Source organism: Liolophura sinensis, chromosome 1 (assembly GCF_032854445.1).
Source record: "Liolophura sinensis isolate JHLJ2023 chromosome 1, CUHK_Ljap_v2, whole genome shotgun sequence".
NCBI classification, from domain to species: Eukaryota; Metazoa; Mollusca; class Polyplacophora; order Chitonida; family Chitonidae; genus Liolophura; species Liolophura sinensis.
In genome coordinates, this window is record NC_088295.1 from 69618714 (window position 1) to 69636492 (window position 17779).

The 17779-nt window shown below is 36.5% G+C and overlaps 1 protein-coding gene across 1 annotated transcript; it reads right to left on the reverse strand.

The window, feature by feature from the left end:
* Positions 1-1041: 1041 nt before the first annotated feature.
* On the reverse strand, positions 1042-17719 carry LOC135482303 (TBC1 domain family member 23-like). Its single transcript, XM_064762219.1, has 17 exons — positions 17674-17719; positions 16155-16263; positions 15538-15643; positions 13899-14103; positions 12806-12929; positions 12154-12278; positions 11042-11088; positions 10044-10147; positions 8985-9110; positions 8679-8774; positions 8348-8423; positions 7043-7180; positions 6515-6657; positions 5702-5814; positions 5457-5536; positions 4879-5014; positions 1042-4623 (listed from the first exon to the last, which is right to left on the reverse strand). Exons 1-17 carry the CDS (start codon positions 17703-17705, stop codon positions 4347-4349), a joined length of 2037 nt encoding a protein of 678 aa, XP_064618289.1. The 5' UTR covers positions 17706-17719; the 3' UTR covers positions 1042-4346.
* Between the last annotated feature and the right edge of the window lie 60 nt (positions 17720-17779).

Genomic DNA, 17779 nt, shown 5'->3' on the forward strand with positions numbered 1-17779 from the left:
CCATAGGCCACTTAATGGAGGGAAACTAAAGGTAACAGGCTAATACTCATGTAGGGTAAAAAGGAAGCTGAGTTTTCAGAGGTGTAATGTAACAAAATGCATATCACATATCACAGCTTGAAGACACAATGACAACAGCATAATTAACATTTTATTGACAGCACATGAGTAATGCTTATTAATTATTCACAAATAATTTACAGATTGTATAATATATATATTATCAGGTGCCTTGTTCAAAATTCAATAGAACAATTTTCTAATGAACATAAATGCAAACAGGTAAATATATTCTTCATCAGAACAATGAAAAGATCAATCATTCATATTGTATATATTATCTCATCATGTTCTTGTAATTCATATCTGAAACTTAATTAATGATATTTATAAATGGACTGAACATGTTCCATGGCCTTGTATTCACTGGTTTATTAGGTATAAGATACCTTAGTTCCCTTAAACTACTGTGGAGGTTAAAATGGATCTACATGTACTGTTAAAGCTGGATAAGTGGCTTTTTAAAGCTGGATAAAGAGGCAACTAAGATAATTTACTTGTTGTTTGATGGTTTTCTGTACAACCTTTCACTGAACTGTGAAAACGTTGCAAAATGGCCAACATCATTGTTTAAGTTATTGTCCACATGTACAGCCTTTATACTTGGTAGTTCTTAGTACAAAGAAATATCAGTTAAACACAGATCACACACAAACAATTTATCACAACTGAGATCTGCAAGATAATCAACAATTTACCACTGTACACTTAGTGGTAGCCTATATTAGAAGGTTATACATGTCCCTCTAAGAAAAAAAAAACCCAGAAGAATGTTATATTTAGTTGTTCCTCATTTGAAGAATAATTCACATGAGAAACACTCAAATTTTATAAACCCTACAGCATGGCCCATACAGTGCGAAAGATAAAGACGTCCCCACAACATGTACATGTACCTAACAATCACTATACGAACCCCACCACTTTTCCCTGAAATAATTTAGTTCACAGAACAACAAGTGAGGCAAAAGTCGTCTGGAAGGCATAATTTTGTTTTCACCTTTCCAGTATCTCCAGCTAACTTCTGAACCATTATCTAATGTACAAAATACAGCTAACAGGGAGCTTATTTAAGGAAAGAATTTAAAGCTCTGTTTATGTGAACATTCCATCCAGTTAAGAAAAAATGTTAATTACTTCCAAAATATGTGCATATGGACGATATCAGGAAAACGATTGCACTATTTCGATATACTTTTGCTATACAACCCAATGTTTTACTGAACTATAAAATAAATGAGACATGGAAAATTTAATGTTCACCTCATCAATTCATAACTTCATTAAAATGACTTGTGCAATCATGGAATAATTCATAATATTTACAAGGAAAAGATAATGCAAAAACTATTACTGCTAAATCTAAAGTAGCAGGAACATTTTTACTGTCCATGTTTGGTTATTAGTTTCATAAAACTCTTTATTGTTTTGTTTTTTCTTAATCTAGAGCAGTCAAATATTAACAGTAACAGCTGTATCAGTAATCACAAAAACATCAGACAGTGCAAAAACTATTACGGTTAAATCTGAAATAGAAGAAACATTCAACTTTCCATGTCTGTTAATTAGCTTCATACAATTCTTTGTTGTACAACTTCCCCTTGATACAGAACAGTCAAATACCAGTATTAACAGTAACAGTTAAATCAGCAATCACTAAATCTGTTTTTGCAGACAGAGTTCTTGGCTGGTACAAGCTATTAAAAACATGTATGCACGCCAATTAGCAAATACAACAGATGTAGAAATCTACTGCAACCTGACTGGTTAAATGGTTCTGGTAAAAGAAGGCATAACCCTTGCATCACATCTTCTTAAATGTCCACATCTACTAGATTACAATTTGCATCTATTATAATTCTCTTTCATTATACCTACCCTGATCATAAAATAATGGCCTGTTTTTGTGAATAGGCAAGATTTAACATCATTGACTACTGCTGCTCTTCCTACTTAGCTGATACAACCATTCTTGGATGTAAAAACAGAATGGGTCCACTTAGTCAGGTTTAGATCCACAAAATATTACCTGGTGCTTTGCGCATGCATGTTTACAGCATGCCATGTTATATTACATAAAACTTAAAATCCTGGTTACTACACTTTGTACATGTTTATGTATCAATCTTCTGAACAATAAAACAACCACAAAACAATCAAGTTAAAACAGCGCACAATGTCTACTGCAATGCTAAGATTGGCCTTATTGCACGCAGAAACAAAAACGGCTCCCTTACAAATGACAGGCAGGATTATGCCAGTACATACTATTACATTTACTATACATACAGGTACTGTGTTCAATGGCAACATCAGCATTAGCAACCTTGTGAATAGCCAATATACATGTACATTTACTTAATAAAATAAATAGTTTAAATTAGGTAACAACAAGGCAGACTGGAATTCACAGAATCATTCATATAACCTGCCCACAAGTAAACATCTTATTATGGGTAACTGACATGTAGGCCTACATGTACATATAAGTGTAAGGCTGTTCAATCTAAATAACTTGGTAATAAAGTCCAAAGTCATTTTTTGGCTATTATTGGCTAAAGTGCATCATATAAGCCTGGAAATAGTTCTAACCTGACAACTTATCTCAGATTTGTACACATCAAATAACGAATTACAATTTACACACACATTCTATGTTTAAAAGGCTTTACATATGGACATGCCTTTAACAAAAGTGAAATATTAAAGCTATAAGAGCTAGCATGTATCAGCAATGTATTATTAAGGAAAATTTCATTTTAAACACATAAACAATGAGCCTGTTTATATAGAGAATTTAACTGGGCCCACAAAGCTTTAAAACAAGGATTATCTTAACAGAAAGCTGCACCAAAACTGAAGTCTTACTGAAACAACTGAAGAGTTAACAGATTTTCAGGTTTAAATGAAAGTACATATCAAGAAGAACATTTCATTGTGGCACTAATTAACCAAAAAAAAATAAAACTGAACTTGTTAAAGCCTAAGTATAAATTTAATCACAAAAAAACCCCCTTTCTTTCCAACCATAAACTGGGCTTACATGTAGCTTGCTGTGACTCTGACCACCTATTATCTAAGGTATAACTGACGTTGAGAATCAATTTCACATAAAATAGTGGCATAGACACTTGACTGTTCTGATAACAATGGCATTCATTGTAGAGCTGCTCTATGCTTAAAAATACTACTGTGTGGCAACATAAAGCTGTGCTTAGATTTCAATATTGCAGGCTAACTTATAACCATGAAAACAGAACAACACTTTGATGGAGGTATATACACATGGATACTGATACAAGGATAATGTAATGTACATTGTGGGTGCCACAACTATAATTCGTAATGTGCGACATTGTGTAATGAGGTACTCTCTTAAAAACACTGCTTAGGATAGATAATATCTGAATTAAGATTCACAGTCTACATAGGTAAAGTCAAACTTTTCATTAGTGTGAAATGCTTGATGCAGTTGTCATGGGATGATTTCACCACACTGATGCAGTTGTCATGGGATGATCTCACCACACTGATGCAGTTGTCATGGGATGATCTCACCACACTGATGCAGTTGTCATGAGATGATTTCACCACACTGATGCAGTTGTTATGGGATGATCTCACCACACAGAAGCAGTTACCATCATAGATTTAGAATGAATTGGAAAATCAGGCCATCACATTTCCAATTTTCTACTATTTTCCCTATCTCTCTGATGTTAATTTTGTCAGAACCGGGCACATCAAAGACACTGAGACACCCCTCTGGTTAAACCTTGCCATGGTATAATTTCATCACACTAGCATAGTGTTGGATGCAGATGATTTCATAATACTACTGTTGTGCTTGATGCAGATACTACTGTATACCATAATTGCCATGTTATGATTTGTCATGGTCAATATCTAACATAACATCATTATGGGATTGAAAGCACTGATACCATTTCTGATTTTGAACCATCAAAGTTTCAAATGTATTGCTAGTTATTTGGAGCCTTAATCTGAATTTGTTTGTTTTTCTGGTTCAAAATCTGAAAGAGCCTCAGGCGATTTTTTTAGTACAATAATCTTATAGTTAAAAAGTGCAATTCCAAATTTTAAAAAAAAGTACTGTTACTAAACCACTTTCTGAATGATGTTCAATAATCTCAAGATTGAGCATATCTAGGTCAGCACACACGAGATGGAACAACCTGTATCTCTGTCCACCGTTACTGTCCGCACTACAGCATTGTGTCTTGAGCTAACGAACACGTACACAGGTATTGTCAAGTCTCACTTAATCAGCTATCCAAGGCATCCAGAACTTTGATAATTTGGTATTTAATGGCTTTTGTTGCTTCCCCAGCCTTGGAAATAATAAAGCGGTCCATGTCACTAACATGTATTCCATCCTCCTCATTTGTACCATATTTGAATGTGATCAGTTCTGGGTATTTTTTCTTGGAGGTTATTTTCACAATACTGCCTAGGGCCCTTCTGGCCTGGATGTGGGCCATGCCATTCTGCTTTGGGATATCTCTCAATATGTACAAGTGAGATCTTGTAACAATTAGGTGACTGCAAAAACAAGTTAGACGAAACATGAGACATGACTGTTCATTGAAATCTAAGTAGATCATTATTATAAACGGTATCACTGTATTTTAATGTACATCAGCAATATTTTGCCATTTCTTTGCAACAGGAGTACATTTAAAAACATTTTGTTAGTAAATAAAACTGAATCTACTCACCCTACATACACGTGAAAGAAGATCTATAAGTGGATTTCACAAAACCTTAAAAAAATTGTACTGATGACCTTGACCTTACCTGCTGTACATAAAGCCATTGGCCTTGACCTCCTGACATTCACATGAATACACCATATCTGGTTTGTTGTACCATGTGTCCAGTTTGACCACCTCCTTGTGCTCTTCATCTGACAGTCCATAGTCATCTCCATCTCCTAAAAATACATGTTTAAGTAATGTTTATTTATTTATTTGATTGGTGTTTTACGCCATACTCAAGAATATTTCACTTATGCGAACTCCGATGCCATTATGGTGAGGGGAAACTGGGCTCATGTATGTAATACAACTGCCATACTAAATCATAAAGTAATGGTTTTACATACAATGCACACAGCTACATACAGTGTAAGTTGCAAAAACATTCTGTAGTGTAAACTGATACATGTTCAATAACCATTCTTCCACAAAAAATGCTTCTACTTCTCATAAATTTTCATTTGTTTTTAACAGCAGCAGCAGCTCAGTTAGCACAGGTGTCTAAAATACAGCTAATACCTTCTGCACTCGATGGATAGGTATATAAAGCAATGCATAAGTCATGACATATCTGGAATCAATGACCTTGACAATGACTAACCTTGAGCCACAACTTACCGTCATCATCATCCGCAATTGAAAACACACTTGCAGTATTTCTGTATCTTTTCCCCAATCGATCAGAACTGCTGACATGCCTGTCAACAACATTAGATGCAAGTCAGTACACAATTTATGGATCGACAATAAAGCTGAAAGAATTCTATAATTAAATGTTTGCATTTAAACATATCTTCACTGTCATTAATAACCTTTGATATGAATTATAAAGTCAATGTAACTGCTGCAGACATTCAAATTACCTTTCTGTATGTCCTTGTTCATTCTTGATATAATTTGTTAGTTTCTCTTTCATTTCAGCAGATTTGGATTTCACAACAGATGATAACTTTCCAAATAATGAATCACCTTGACCCTGAAAGTAAAAATACAGAAATCATTGCATGGTTGGGAAAAACACAGACTGAAGAAAAACAAATAGTGATAATGATGGAAATGTGTTTTAAACAAATACATATTTACAATATTTACTAAGGCATGGTCCACTATTTTCAGTGGTTGTGGTAACAGAAATACATGTGTGTTATAAATTATGAAAATCATCCCTGACCAGATACATAAAGTTTATTTGAAGCAAAAACTTTTTCAGACAATGAACTGATTTTGAAGGCCTCACATATTTAAAGGCCTAACAAAAACATGATTTTGCCATTCAAAACACATGATTTTGCCATTCAAAACACATGTACGGTCAAAGTATAACGGCACTACATAATGAGGTCAAGAAAATGTAGATTGATTGTAAATAGAGTCAAAGTCATGTCAGAGAATTCAACTCCCTATGCTTGCTTTGTGACACACATGGGCTAGCTTTGTGACACACATGATCTTGCGTTGTGACACACATGGGCTTGCTTTGTGACACACATGGGCTTGCCTAGTCTTTACCTCACAACTAATATCCTCGTATATACCAGTTCAAGATTTCTGTACGAAACTTACTAATGGTGGCAGTTAATTAAAGCCAGTGAGGAGACCACTGCAAGGCGATGTGAGGAGTATGTTTCCATCTTTGCATATCATGAACTACTGGACAAGACTACATGACCCCATACCCCATTAACAGTACGGAACTCCTCCAGGTTCTCTGTGTCACTGGCTCCGCCTGCTGACAAGTCTGGATTACACACAATACACATCTTGGGGTTATGATCTGTCAGACCGCCAGCTATGTCATCCTTCAGGTGAGAATGCAGAGCTGAAACAAAGATAATATCCATCCTGTATACCTGTGACGTAACACTAAACATGAGAGAGTCTTCCACTGTATTGGACATATAAATCTCATCATATGGCTTCCAACTATTGAAAAATATCTCACGCAATCAACGTGAGTCATAAACAAGAAACTGATTGTAAAAGTTTTCTTTGTAAATTCTGCCTAACGATTTACTTGGGTAAACAAACTTAGTGCAGGAATTGGACAGAGATAAGTTGCCTGAAAAAAACTCCAAACCTTGTCCTGAAAGATTTGTTAAAACTCACTGATGTATCCGTTACCCATCAAGAATAAAATGATATGATACAACAGTTTATGATAACATCACTGATCATACTGTATAGAGGGTATAGAACAGCATTACCTATGTAACCACCACGAGCCACACTGACATACTGTTGGTTCTTCTGTAAGAAGTTAGCCACAACCATGTGAACATACTGGTCCTCTTCTTCTCGACCACTGCCAATAAAACACAGGTGTTCTCCCCCGGCTTCTGACCCTAAACAACAATTACATCTTAAATAGCAGGTGACAATCATAACAGCAGGTAAATAATGATGCAAGATACACAACAGCCATTGGGGTCTCTGTGGCCGAAGTAGTTTGTGTTCCAACACTGCGTAATGACTCAGGAGCCCTTCACCAATGCGGTGGCTTGGAGCTCATGCTGGCTTCATCTCCAGCCATACGCAGGAAGATCTACCAAAAGACTGTGGTTGGCTGTGGGTTTTCCGCGGCTCCGCCCGGTTTCCTCCCACAATAACACTGGCAACCGTTGTATAAGTGATTCTTAAGTACAATGCAAAACGCCAAACACAACAACCAGAAATCTGAACAATGAGCGAGGATAATAAAGTTGATAATAGCATTAACAGAAAAAACAAAACAATGTCCTATGCAATATGTAACAAACACAATTGAAAACTTGTAGTTAAACTAAAATCTCGAAAACCATAAATATATATGGGTGGAAGCTACGCAAAAGAGGAAACCACATAATATTACACGTACATGTTCATTTTTATAACCCTTAAAAGCTTCCATTTTATATAACACATCCTGAATCTTAACCAAAATCTATATTCAATCATGGCAGTGAGACAAATTCAATATCTTATTCCCAAATATAATAGTCTGTAGAAGAGAGTAGGCTTGAAACAAAAGTTCTGATAACCTCAACCCATATTTGTCACCCTAGCAAGTAGCCAGCCAAACACCAAAGCTTAACCTTAACCCAAATCTTTACGATACTAAGCAATCAAATGCTTATCCTTCTTCACACAGGATTAGCCTTCAAAGCTTAAGCTAAAAGCTTATCTTTCATGTACTCGGCAGTGAGCAAAAGGTAAAACTTATAATCTGATCATTAATCCCAGCCAATCCCATAAAATACTTGACCACACTTCACGGTAACGTCAACTATAAGTTTTCAACTAAACAGCTTGTGATAATTATTAATTATGTGGTTGACAACCACAAACTAAGAGCTTAAGCTTTTGATAAAAACTGAGAAGCAAAAGGTAAGAATCAAACAAGAGGTGGCCATAATATCTTAAGCCAATATTGCTGAAGTGGCATTAAGCCCAAATCATTCATTCATTCATTCATTCCTTATTAATGTGGGTCAAGATGCCAGATAAGATGAAGATAGAATTTCAGTTATTACCTGATGCTATGGCCTGTTTCTGAGTTGAACACAGCGCTTGTACAGTTGTTCTGAATTCCACAGGGTTCTGCAGCATCTGTATAAGTGAAACATAACCATCATATGGTAGAATTATCTCACGCATTATAATCAGTCATTTAAACTTGGGCTGATTTATCTGTAAATCACCTGAAGAGGCTTTTCCATCAGCTAGCTTTTCAGTCATGATATCATAATTCTGTGAAAATTAACTGAAATGCTACTTTCTTATATTCTATTTTCTCAAGGAATGTCTCACAACTTTAAAGTAAATTTTGCTGGCTGAAGTAAGTCCATAGGACTGATCACATACCAGATTAGCATCCAAGTGAAAGGCTGTTGGCAAGTGTCCAGCATTGTAATGGTCAGCAGGTCGACAGTCCACCACGAAGTACCTCACACCTTCACCCTACAATTATACAGGTAACATTATTAGAACGCAGAATTACTTGTTTGTCTTATCACATGAACAGAAGAAATGAAAGTTTTTTGCCAACACAAAGTCCGTCTTATCATGTTTTATCCTTAACTTACTGTATTTTCACAAAACTAATTAAAATGAGATTTAACTCTCAGTAAGACAAACCCTGACGTTCTCTATTTACACAACAGCACTTACAGATCCCAGCTGATTAGCCTGGACAAGCTCTGCCACTGAGACAGGTAAGCAGAGAGCCTGGGAGACTGGAACAGCCTCTTCTCTACATGCTGACAGTGACATCCCAAAAAGGGGAACCTGGTACTCCTGAAACACCACCAACACATGTATATGGTAGATGAACCAGTGTCATTGAGAGCCTATCGCAGTAAAACCTCATAACTGAGTGACTGATTGAGTGGTGTTGAATTTTGTGCCCACTAATTTCACTTGTTTGATGACTGTCAGTTTCATGAATGGGGAAAAATGAAGTGCCACGTAAATATCATGATCAGCCTTTGACAAGTACACGACAAACTTTCCCACATGACAAACAGATCCCACCTTCCCCTCCGACAGTGAGATCACAGTGTACATCATACTGGAGGCATATAGGTGATGTCCAACAAACTTCATATCAGATCACATATGACAAATGGCCATAAAGGAACTGTTGATAGCTCATGGCCACCAAGGCTCCCAACAACACTCAGTGGAGGCTGGGAAATTTTGGTTATTTTCTGTCCAAGGCTGGGACTGAACCAACTCCTAGTGATGAAAAGATTACTAGGATCATTATGTACCGTTTGTTGTCACTAGTGCCTCAGATCAGTGAAAGTACTACACATTATGAAAATCAATGAAAGATTTTAATTCCAATACTACAAACCCTTCATAATTATATATCTCCAAGATTTTCACTATACTTAACTATCCATCTGAAATGTAACTGTAACAGCTACTCCTGGTTTACCCAACCTTTAATAAGAAAATAAAATTAAAAAATGGCGACTGTTTACCCTGATTGATGCCCTGTTTTCAATAAAATATTTTTGTATGACTAAATGTAGTTTCTCCATTACTTGGTCACTTGCATCACTGCTTTGTAGATATTTCAGAAAAAACATCAGTGCACAACACTAAATAACTTTCATTTTGTCAAATTGTACACCATGTAAACACTTCAAGAAAATATGTGTTTATGGTAAGCTAATAATCAGCAAATCTTTGTAGACAATCTGTCTGACAAATGGGCCATACCCTTCGAAAGGATTGAGGTGTTTTGGAGGCATAGTACTGTGCCAAGGAACAGAAATCTTCAATGTCATCTGCCTCCAAAGCTGCTGGAAATGTCTCTATCAACTCTGAAATAAAGACAATATAAGAAAACAATATATTTGCCGTTTTTATGTGAAAGACATTATTTCTCAATTTATGAAGAGTAGGGATGAGTGAAATATATCCAAAGAAAATGCCCTATTCCGTTTTGTAATTTAGCAAAAGTTGATACAAAAATACTTCATTCAAACAAAACTAGATGTCAAAACAAATTTTGCCTACATACATGCAGATTTTATTTGATTTCCTGTATGTTTATTGTTTGACTGAAGAATATTTCACTTACACAATGGCAGTTATTTCACTTATACAATGGCATTTATTTTCATGGGTGAAGGAAACTCAAGTGCTTGGAGTAAACCACCACTCTTTGAAAGTATGTTTGACACACAGACTTTCACCTGCACAGCAAGCTCATTGTGTATGCTATATGTGATAGGTGTCCAAGCAGCTTCATGTAAGGCAACATAAAAGGCTCTTTGAGAGTTATCAAAGGCATATTACTTATTACTTACATACGTTCTTATATTAGTTCATGAACCATCACAATGCCATTGGTTCTGTTTTTGTTTTTTTTTCATTTTGCTGCAGTATGACCCTTGGCTGAAAGGACCACTGCAGGCAGTTTGACGAAGTTACAGGTCAGTCTTATAAAGGTTATCAGAATGAAACTTTTTATTTTTTTTTATAGCTATAGAAAAAGTTGTGTGATTGCATGACCTCAAGTCTGCACTGCACATTTGAGACGCATTCAATTATTGGTCGAAACAGTTCCTTTGTTCTGAAAGTTCATTGGTGGAAACGTGCTACATGTAATTGAAATGATCTTAAAATACTCATCAAAGATGCAGAGTCAACATATGACCTTCAGTATGGGGAGAACGTAGTTCATGAAACAGTTATCAATTCTTAATACTTACCTATGGTACTTTGTTTTGTTTCTCCAACACCTGATATAATCTGTTCCCTGTTGAAAGAAAAGAAGCAGAAATTACTAAGGTATATAAATGGATCACTTTCTGTCAACAAGCTGATCAATTAGTTGTTCATTGAATTTAGCAGATGTCAACTATTAATCAACACGTAATTTAGTTTAAGTCAGAACATGACAGATAAACCAATATAATTCATTATATTCTGTGTTGACTGACAAACTTATAGTTTTTGTGCAGCCCTAAAACTGGAGAAACCAATCAATGTAGTTTTGTCTCCAAAAACAAAAATGTGAATAAACTGCACTGAAAGTTACTCTTTCATATGCAAAGAGGTTGAGGAATTACAATAGGCAGAGTTCCAAATGGCAAGTTACTTTTCAAACATTTCATCATTACACTGTCATCTGGAGAATGCCACCATCAGTGACCCCACCATAAGGGAGGAACAAGTCTCCACCATCAATAAGAACACCTATACACACCAGAGCCAACATCATGTGTGCCCTACAACTAGTGTATCCTTACAGCATGATGTCATCTCTATGGAATTACCACATCGGGATATACATTGACAATGGACGTAACAGTATTTAGTGGCACTGGACAATGGGGATCTATCACATGCTACACAGCAAGATTGCTATGTCATTTTATTGATGTTAAACGTTACTTTCCCAGTTCATTATAATTATGTCACAGCGAAGACAGAGTGGCATTGAAGTCAAAAATGATACACTGTAACATTGTACAAGTCATGTTACCATAAATTATTGATGAAACAAAGACTCAAGGTCCTGCTTCACATTAACACCACCTCACTGGATTAAAAAATACATTGTCTTCCCATTAAATGTCCTTGGCCTTATCTACTTGTACGTACATGATTTATGTATTTGTCCCATTTTTTTTATGTCAAAACAATATTTCATTTGTACAAAAACAGTAAAATTTATGGGTGGAGAAAACCAGGACAAGGGTAAAAAGCAACTTCACTGATTTAAATGTGTGCAGCAGCTGAGATCATAAAGTATGAGGATTTCTAGATGGATAATACATGTATATGATACAGCATGTAATGAAGGTAAATTGTTACTAACCTGGCATTGATGAGTATGACTAAGGCCAGGAAGAACACCAGGAAGGGATCAGCATGCTGGAAGTAGACATCCCACATGTTTCCTATTACACGTAGGTCACAGTTTGCGGAGAATAAACTCTGAAACTGAAACAAATGACCTATAATTCAAACAACCATTCGGTACATGTATCACTGAAGCTTTTATGTGCAGACACAAGGAAGACACAATAGCAATAATACAGCCCCTTATTGTGTCTGAAGGACTGGTGTTGTGAACATAGACATAGACAAAAGGGAAATCTACACATAGATGCATAAACTTTTTTGACAAGATTTTATTTACATGACATAGTTTTATTTCAATTCACAAAATCAATGTTCTGAATGACTGAATAAACATCAACCATGACACTAAAAATACTGTAAAGTATTGTGTAAGAGGAAATTAAACTAGCTACAGATGGGTTTGATCTTACACCTAGACAGTTGAATGGACATATTTGTCAGAAAAGGTCACTACTTTACTCACCCTGTCATTATCTACCTGTGTTTGCAACAGTTACACATCCTTAGTGTGCGTATGTACATGTACTCAAAACCAGTCATACTGCTGACGGTATGATTAGAAATACTGCCATTAAGCTACCGTAAGGGTGAAAATCAACACCTACCCAGTTCTGTGCATACATGTCGGGGGTTATTTTCTTGGTATCTAGAAATGAACACAGCTCTGGGTCATGGTACTGTAACAGTAACCTGAACAAATGGAAAAGTTTTCCATTCTTACCACAATCCCTGTAAAACAAAGCAAAATATTTCTGTAATAAGATGAATGGCTTTGTATCAAAACAAAAAAAAGTGAAAAGGTTAGCCAGCTGCCCTTGGACCTGTCTAGGTAGAAAGGCAAATATGAAAGAGAATATTGGTGCTACGGGGCTCCACTTTCAGAATAATTAAAACTGGAAATATAGGAATGCGAGAAATCTGAACAATTAGCCCTTGGGGCATCTAAGAATTATTATACTGTCTATACATATAAAACCTTAACCTGTTTGTCTGAGAACTATATGTAGGCAAAAATACTCAACATGACAAATGACAAAAATGTAGCTATCCACTGTGCCTGAAATACATTGACAGGAAAAGATTACATAATAGGCTCAGTAATCTGAGAACTGTGGTTTAAAGGAGAAGAAAATTTAAATAACAATCAAATACCATTGAAAAAAGTATGCATTTCCTTGCAAATCCATGCCATAAAAAAATTCTAAAATGAACCTCAAGTTGATAAATTATAAAAAAAAGTCAGTGCCAAAATCCACTGTGGGCACTCCATTTTGTCTAAGAACTAGTCCTTAAGTCTGATGTGTTAGGAGGAGAATTGCCGTTGGAAACCACCGAAGTGCAGTTCATACATTTCCGATGGAACTCTTCTTCTCAGAAGGTAGTGAACAGTACAGTTCCTTTTCCGCTTGATGATCGGGAAACCTGAATGCATGTGGGTTCACACGAACAAGTCGGCAGTTTTAACGACTCTCACTGACCAAGAGGCAACACACCCCCAGCATAAAATATAGGGTGTTAAAGATGGAGAACTCGATGGACTCAGCGATTTATGCCAGCTTTGCCGTCTTCAGGCTTTACGTGTACGTGAGGAAAAATCGCAAAATGATGCAGCAGGCACCACCAGATAGAAAAAAAATGTGTTCTTTTAAGCCTATAGTGTCATGTTTTTAAGTTTCCTTTTCCTTTAAGTTAACAAACCTGGGAACATATTTAGTCATCATGGCATAGAAGCAGTTGTAAAGCTCTGCTCGTGATAGTTTCAGGGCTAAAAGGGGCTGGAGGATGTCCAGCCAACCATTGCTTGATCGGTACTCTTTACTGCAAGATTTACAGTAGAATGTGATGATGGATTCCAGATCACTAACAATGGAAACTTTATCTTGTTCCTCATTTCCAAGCTTATCTGAAAAAAGTAAATAAATGAGTTTCTTAGAAATGTTAACACTCATTTATTTTCATAACTCCAGCAAGGTTGTTAAAATCATCACAAGTATTCATTCAACAAGAAAACCACAGAGAGTTGTGGTAACGATATTATCACATAAATACACATACTGTAAATCTTCAACCTTTTCAACCACTTTCTCTTTCCCCCCATAGTTCTCTCATAATAATTTTAATGACAGGAAAAGTACATACTATGAATGCTATCAGTAATTTCAAACTCTTTCTACATGTAACATCGTTATTTTGGTATTTCACAACAGTGTCACTTGCAGGGGGCAGTGAGACCAGTCCCAATGTCAAAACATTTACAGTACTGCTTCACTTGAATGCCCTTTTAAAGACTTCAGGCATGACACCCAACAAAGTAACACAATATATGGCCCTACTGTAATTCTTCAAGCATTCTGCCATGTCTGCAAGGTTTAGCATGTTTGTGTTATAGCTTGATGTTTTTCATACTACTGTCATCATTCCATTCTGATCATTTATCCCTCACCACTGTTAATAGGTTTGAGCAATATTCACTTGAACATCAAGTTCCGCGTCGTAGTACATGAAGTTTATAGGTACTGGCGGCAACAGTTTTGTGCCATCTTACGTGGAGGGTTTTTCATATGCCTTTTTTGCCCTGAAATACTGGACTTATAAATCTGGATGCTGATTGAATAAGGTGATATTTCAGTGGTTGGCTAGAGTATCTAAGCTTAGTCTTCAGGGATGTTCAATGCGGACACTTGGTTGTTCACAAAGCTGCATAAACTTTGTTTTCTACTCCCTCCGGTGTTGTATTCGGTCTTCATAGATTATTGTCGTATTCCATTTCACATACTTTTCTATTTTATAATTGCTTTTGGCAGAAACTCTGTTGTTCAAATAGCTGCATAAGCTTTGTTTTCTGCCTTCTCAGGTCATCCTGATCTGAGATCGTAAACCATTTGGAATAAAACCATTCTACCTGTCACCAATCATCCCAAGTTATTATTCCCAGAATAAGTGACCCACATGACATTTGCGAAGAAGATTCTGAAGCCATTATTCTGAGTAGAATGATAAAATAATACTTTTTGTGAAGCCCTGAAAATGTGCAAAAACAGCACTGAAAGTTGCTCTCAATGCGAAAAGGTCAACGAATTAAGGTACATGTATATCACCTAATGTCCATTGTCAATTTTTAAATTTTGGGTAAACATAACCTACTGTTACATGCACCTCTCCTGTATACGAGGCCACGATCTCTGCCACTCTACAAAGTGATGTGGTATGCTCTCTGTCATATTTATGCCTGAAATTTTATTACAGCTACATTTCTCAAACTAAACGTGTGCAAAACTGGAAGCTGAAATCCACAAAACGTGTTATGTCTGTAGCCATAAATTTTCTTTTGACTCACCTACAAGAGCAGCACAGTCTTCACGTAGTACCTCCTGATTGTCCATATCAAACAGTTCATCAAAGGCAGCCAATGAATTACTCTTCCCTTGCACATTCAGGCAAATCTGAAGTACAAAATATTTGTAAATGGAGGTTGTAGTCACCAAAAAAAATTTTTTTCCCATCATATACATGCCTCACCCAAGCTATTACACTCCTATGGGTCAATCGGTCGTTGCACTATCCCCTTCATGCTGAACGCCAAGCGAGGCAGTTACAACTTCTTTTTTTAAGGTCTTAAGCGTGACCTCACCCACGATCTACTGCTTGCCAAAGCAGTATTTATTTCTGGAAAATTTGCCACACCATAAAACATAACCATTCTTCTTTGTCTATGTAACATTTTGAACAGAATCATTTTCTGTGAAATAACACCTTATGAACTAGATGTAACTTATTGGATCATCCTTGCAAGTTTTAGTGGATGTTTAGTAACTCGAAGTACATGTAAATGCAAGTATTTCTAGGCACATTTCTCTACTGCCTTTCCTTTGAGGCACACATTTTGACTTTAAAAGTTAGTGACAAATTTTCCCATGTGCAACAATTTTCCAATGTGCGACATATTAATATTACCTGCCAGGCCTGGGGCCTTAAGTGAGTTGCTATTGTTTTCCCATTGCAAATGTTCCTCAGGGTTCCAAAATCACAATCATCTTCCAAAGCTGTCTCAAGCTCTGTAACCCTGAAAATATGACAGTGAAGATTCATCATTAGTTTGATTACGGGCAAAGAGGGAGCCAAGAATGTATGTAATTTAAACATAAATGAGTTCAATGAAGTAGCTTTCTCTTCAGGTTGTAACTCATCCATCCAGAGAATTACATATAAAAAATATATGTGTTGAATGAATATAGCAATTTTTTTTTTTTTTTTTTATAATTGTGTCATGTGGCAATCTACTGTAGCTTTCATATCTCCAGTCCACGCTACTAGTCTTTAGTTAATGATAATGGGGCAAAAAAGCAAAAGAAGATTGCCTGGAAAAACCTGGGTCTGAACCACTGGCAACTAGATACAATGCTTATTGGGGCTTGTGTGAAGACCAGTGAAAAGAAAATACACATTGCACTCAGAAAGCAGTGCCGGGCTACTTGTATACCTGTCGAGGAGAGCAATTTCAGGGACTGGATGTCTATTCTCTGCATAAATCGTATGCTGAATAGGAGAGATGGAAACAAAAAGAAGAAAAAATGGAAAGGACTGACTGGATTTGAACCCTAGACTGCCATTTTATTGACCAGTTACAGCCTAATTTGCACACCAAAAATGTTTTTTGTAAATCTTTTCAAGAGCCATCCACTTGAAAACTGTTAACAAAAATTTCATGCTGATAGCTTCAGCTCTTCTGGAGAAGAATATTTTTTAAACTTATGGCTGCTAAATCATGTGACTTGCCAAACAGCACAAAACATCAAGAGTTGCTTCATATGTTTAGTAAAAATCCAAAGTTTGTTTTTTTCTACCTATACCGGTTTTCGAGATTTTAAGAGCCAAAGAGGCAGCATCAAATACCATTTTTAAATTCTTCACTGTAACCCAGGTTTGATCCCATTCTCAACGCTGACTGTCTAGCCTATGCAGTGGGTTACGAAATGACTTTAGTACGAAATGACTTGGGACACAATGGCTTATGTACAAAATGACCAGAAACCATTGTGGCTATACTTGCTGTTTAAGTGTAGGCCTACTTCTCATTTATTTGTACTACACCATGTGTCTACAATTACAGCGACAAGAGCAACCCCAAGGTCCCATACGAGTGCGAAAACACTTTTTATGGGGTTAAACTACAGAAAACTGTCACATGCAATCAGTCAAACATAGCCACCAGAAACCACTAGAAAGCTTCGCAACTTTTCCACCACATGGTTGCAGGGATGGTTGAGGCTGAGACATGGTCACGGGAATCGGAAAGGGATTGACGAGTGATGGGCATAGGCACCTGCCGGTTTTTTGTTAACTCATGAACATCCAGGCAGCTATTTGGTTGGCTTTGCATGCTGGTATAATTTCTCAATTTGTGAAATGTCTTGCGCACTCAAAACATTACGTCACTTTTTCGAAAACATGCACACAACATAGGGACTCTCACCAAGAACTTTCATCAAATTCCGAGTCTGCCATTTTGACAGATGACGTGTTTCCCGTTTGCCGAAAGTGGGCGTGAACCTGTTTGCCGTAAACCGGATGGTCGTAAA

Coding starts and splice junctions, on each gene's coding strand:
- LOC135482303 (XM_064762219.1), bottom strand. CDS start 17,705: ATGGCAGACTCGGAATTTGATGAAAGTTCTTG. Junction 10,148..11,041: donor AACAAAACAAAGTACCATAG/GTAAGTATTAAG, acceptor TCTTTATTTCAG/AGTTGATAGAGACATTTCCA. Junction 9,111..10,043: donor CACCTCAATCCTTTCGAAGG/GTATGGCCCATT, acceptor GTGGTGTTTCAG/GAGTACCAGGTTCCCCTTTT.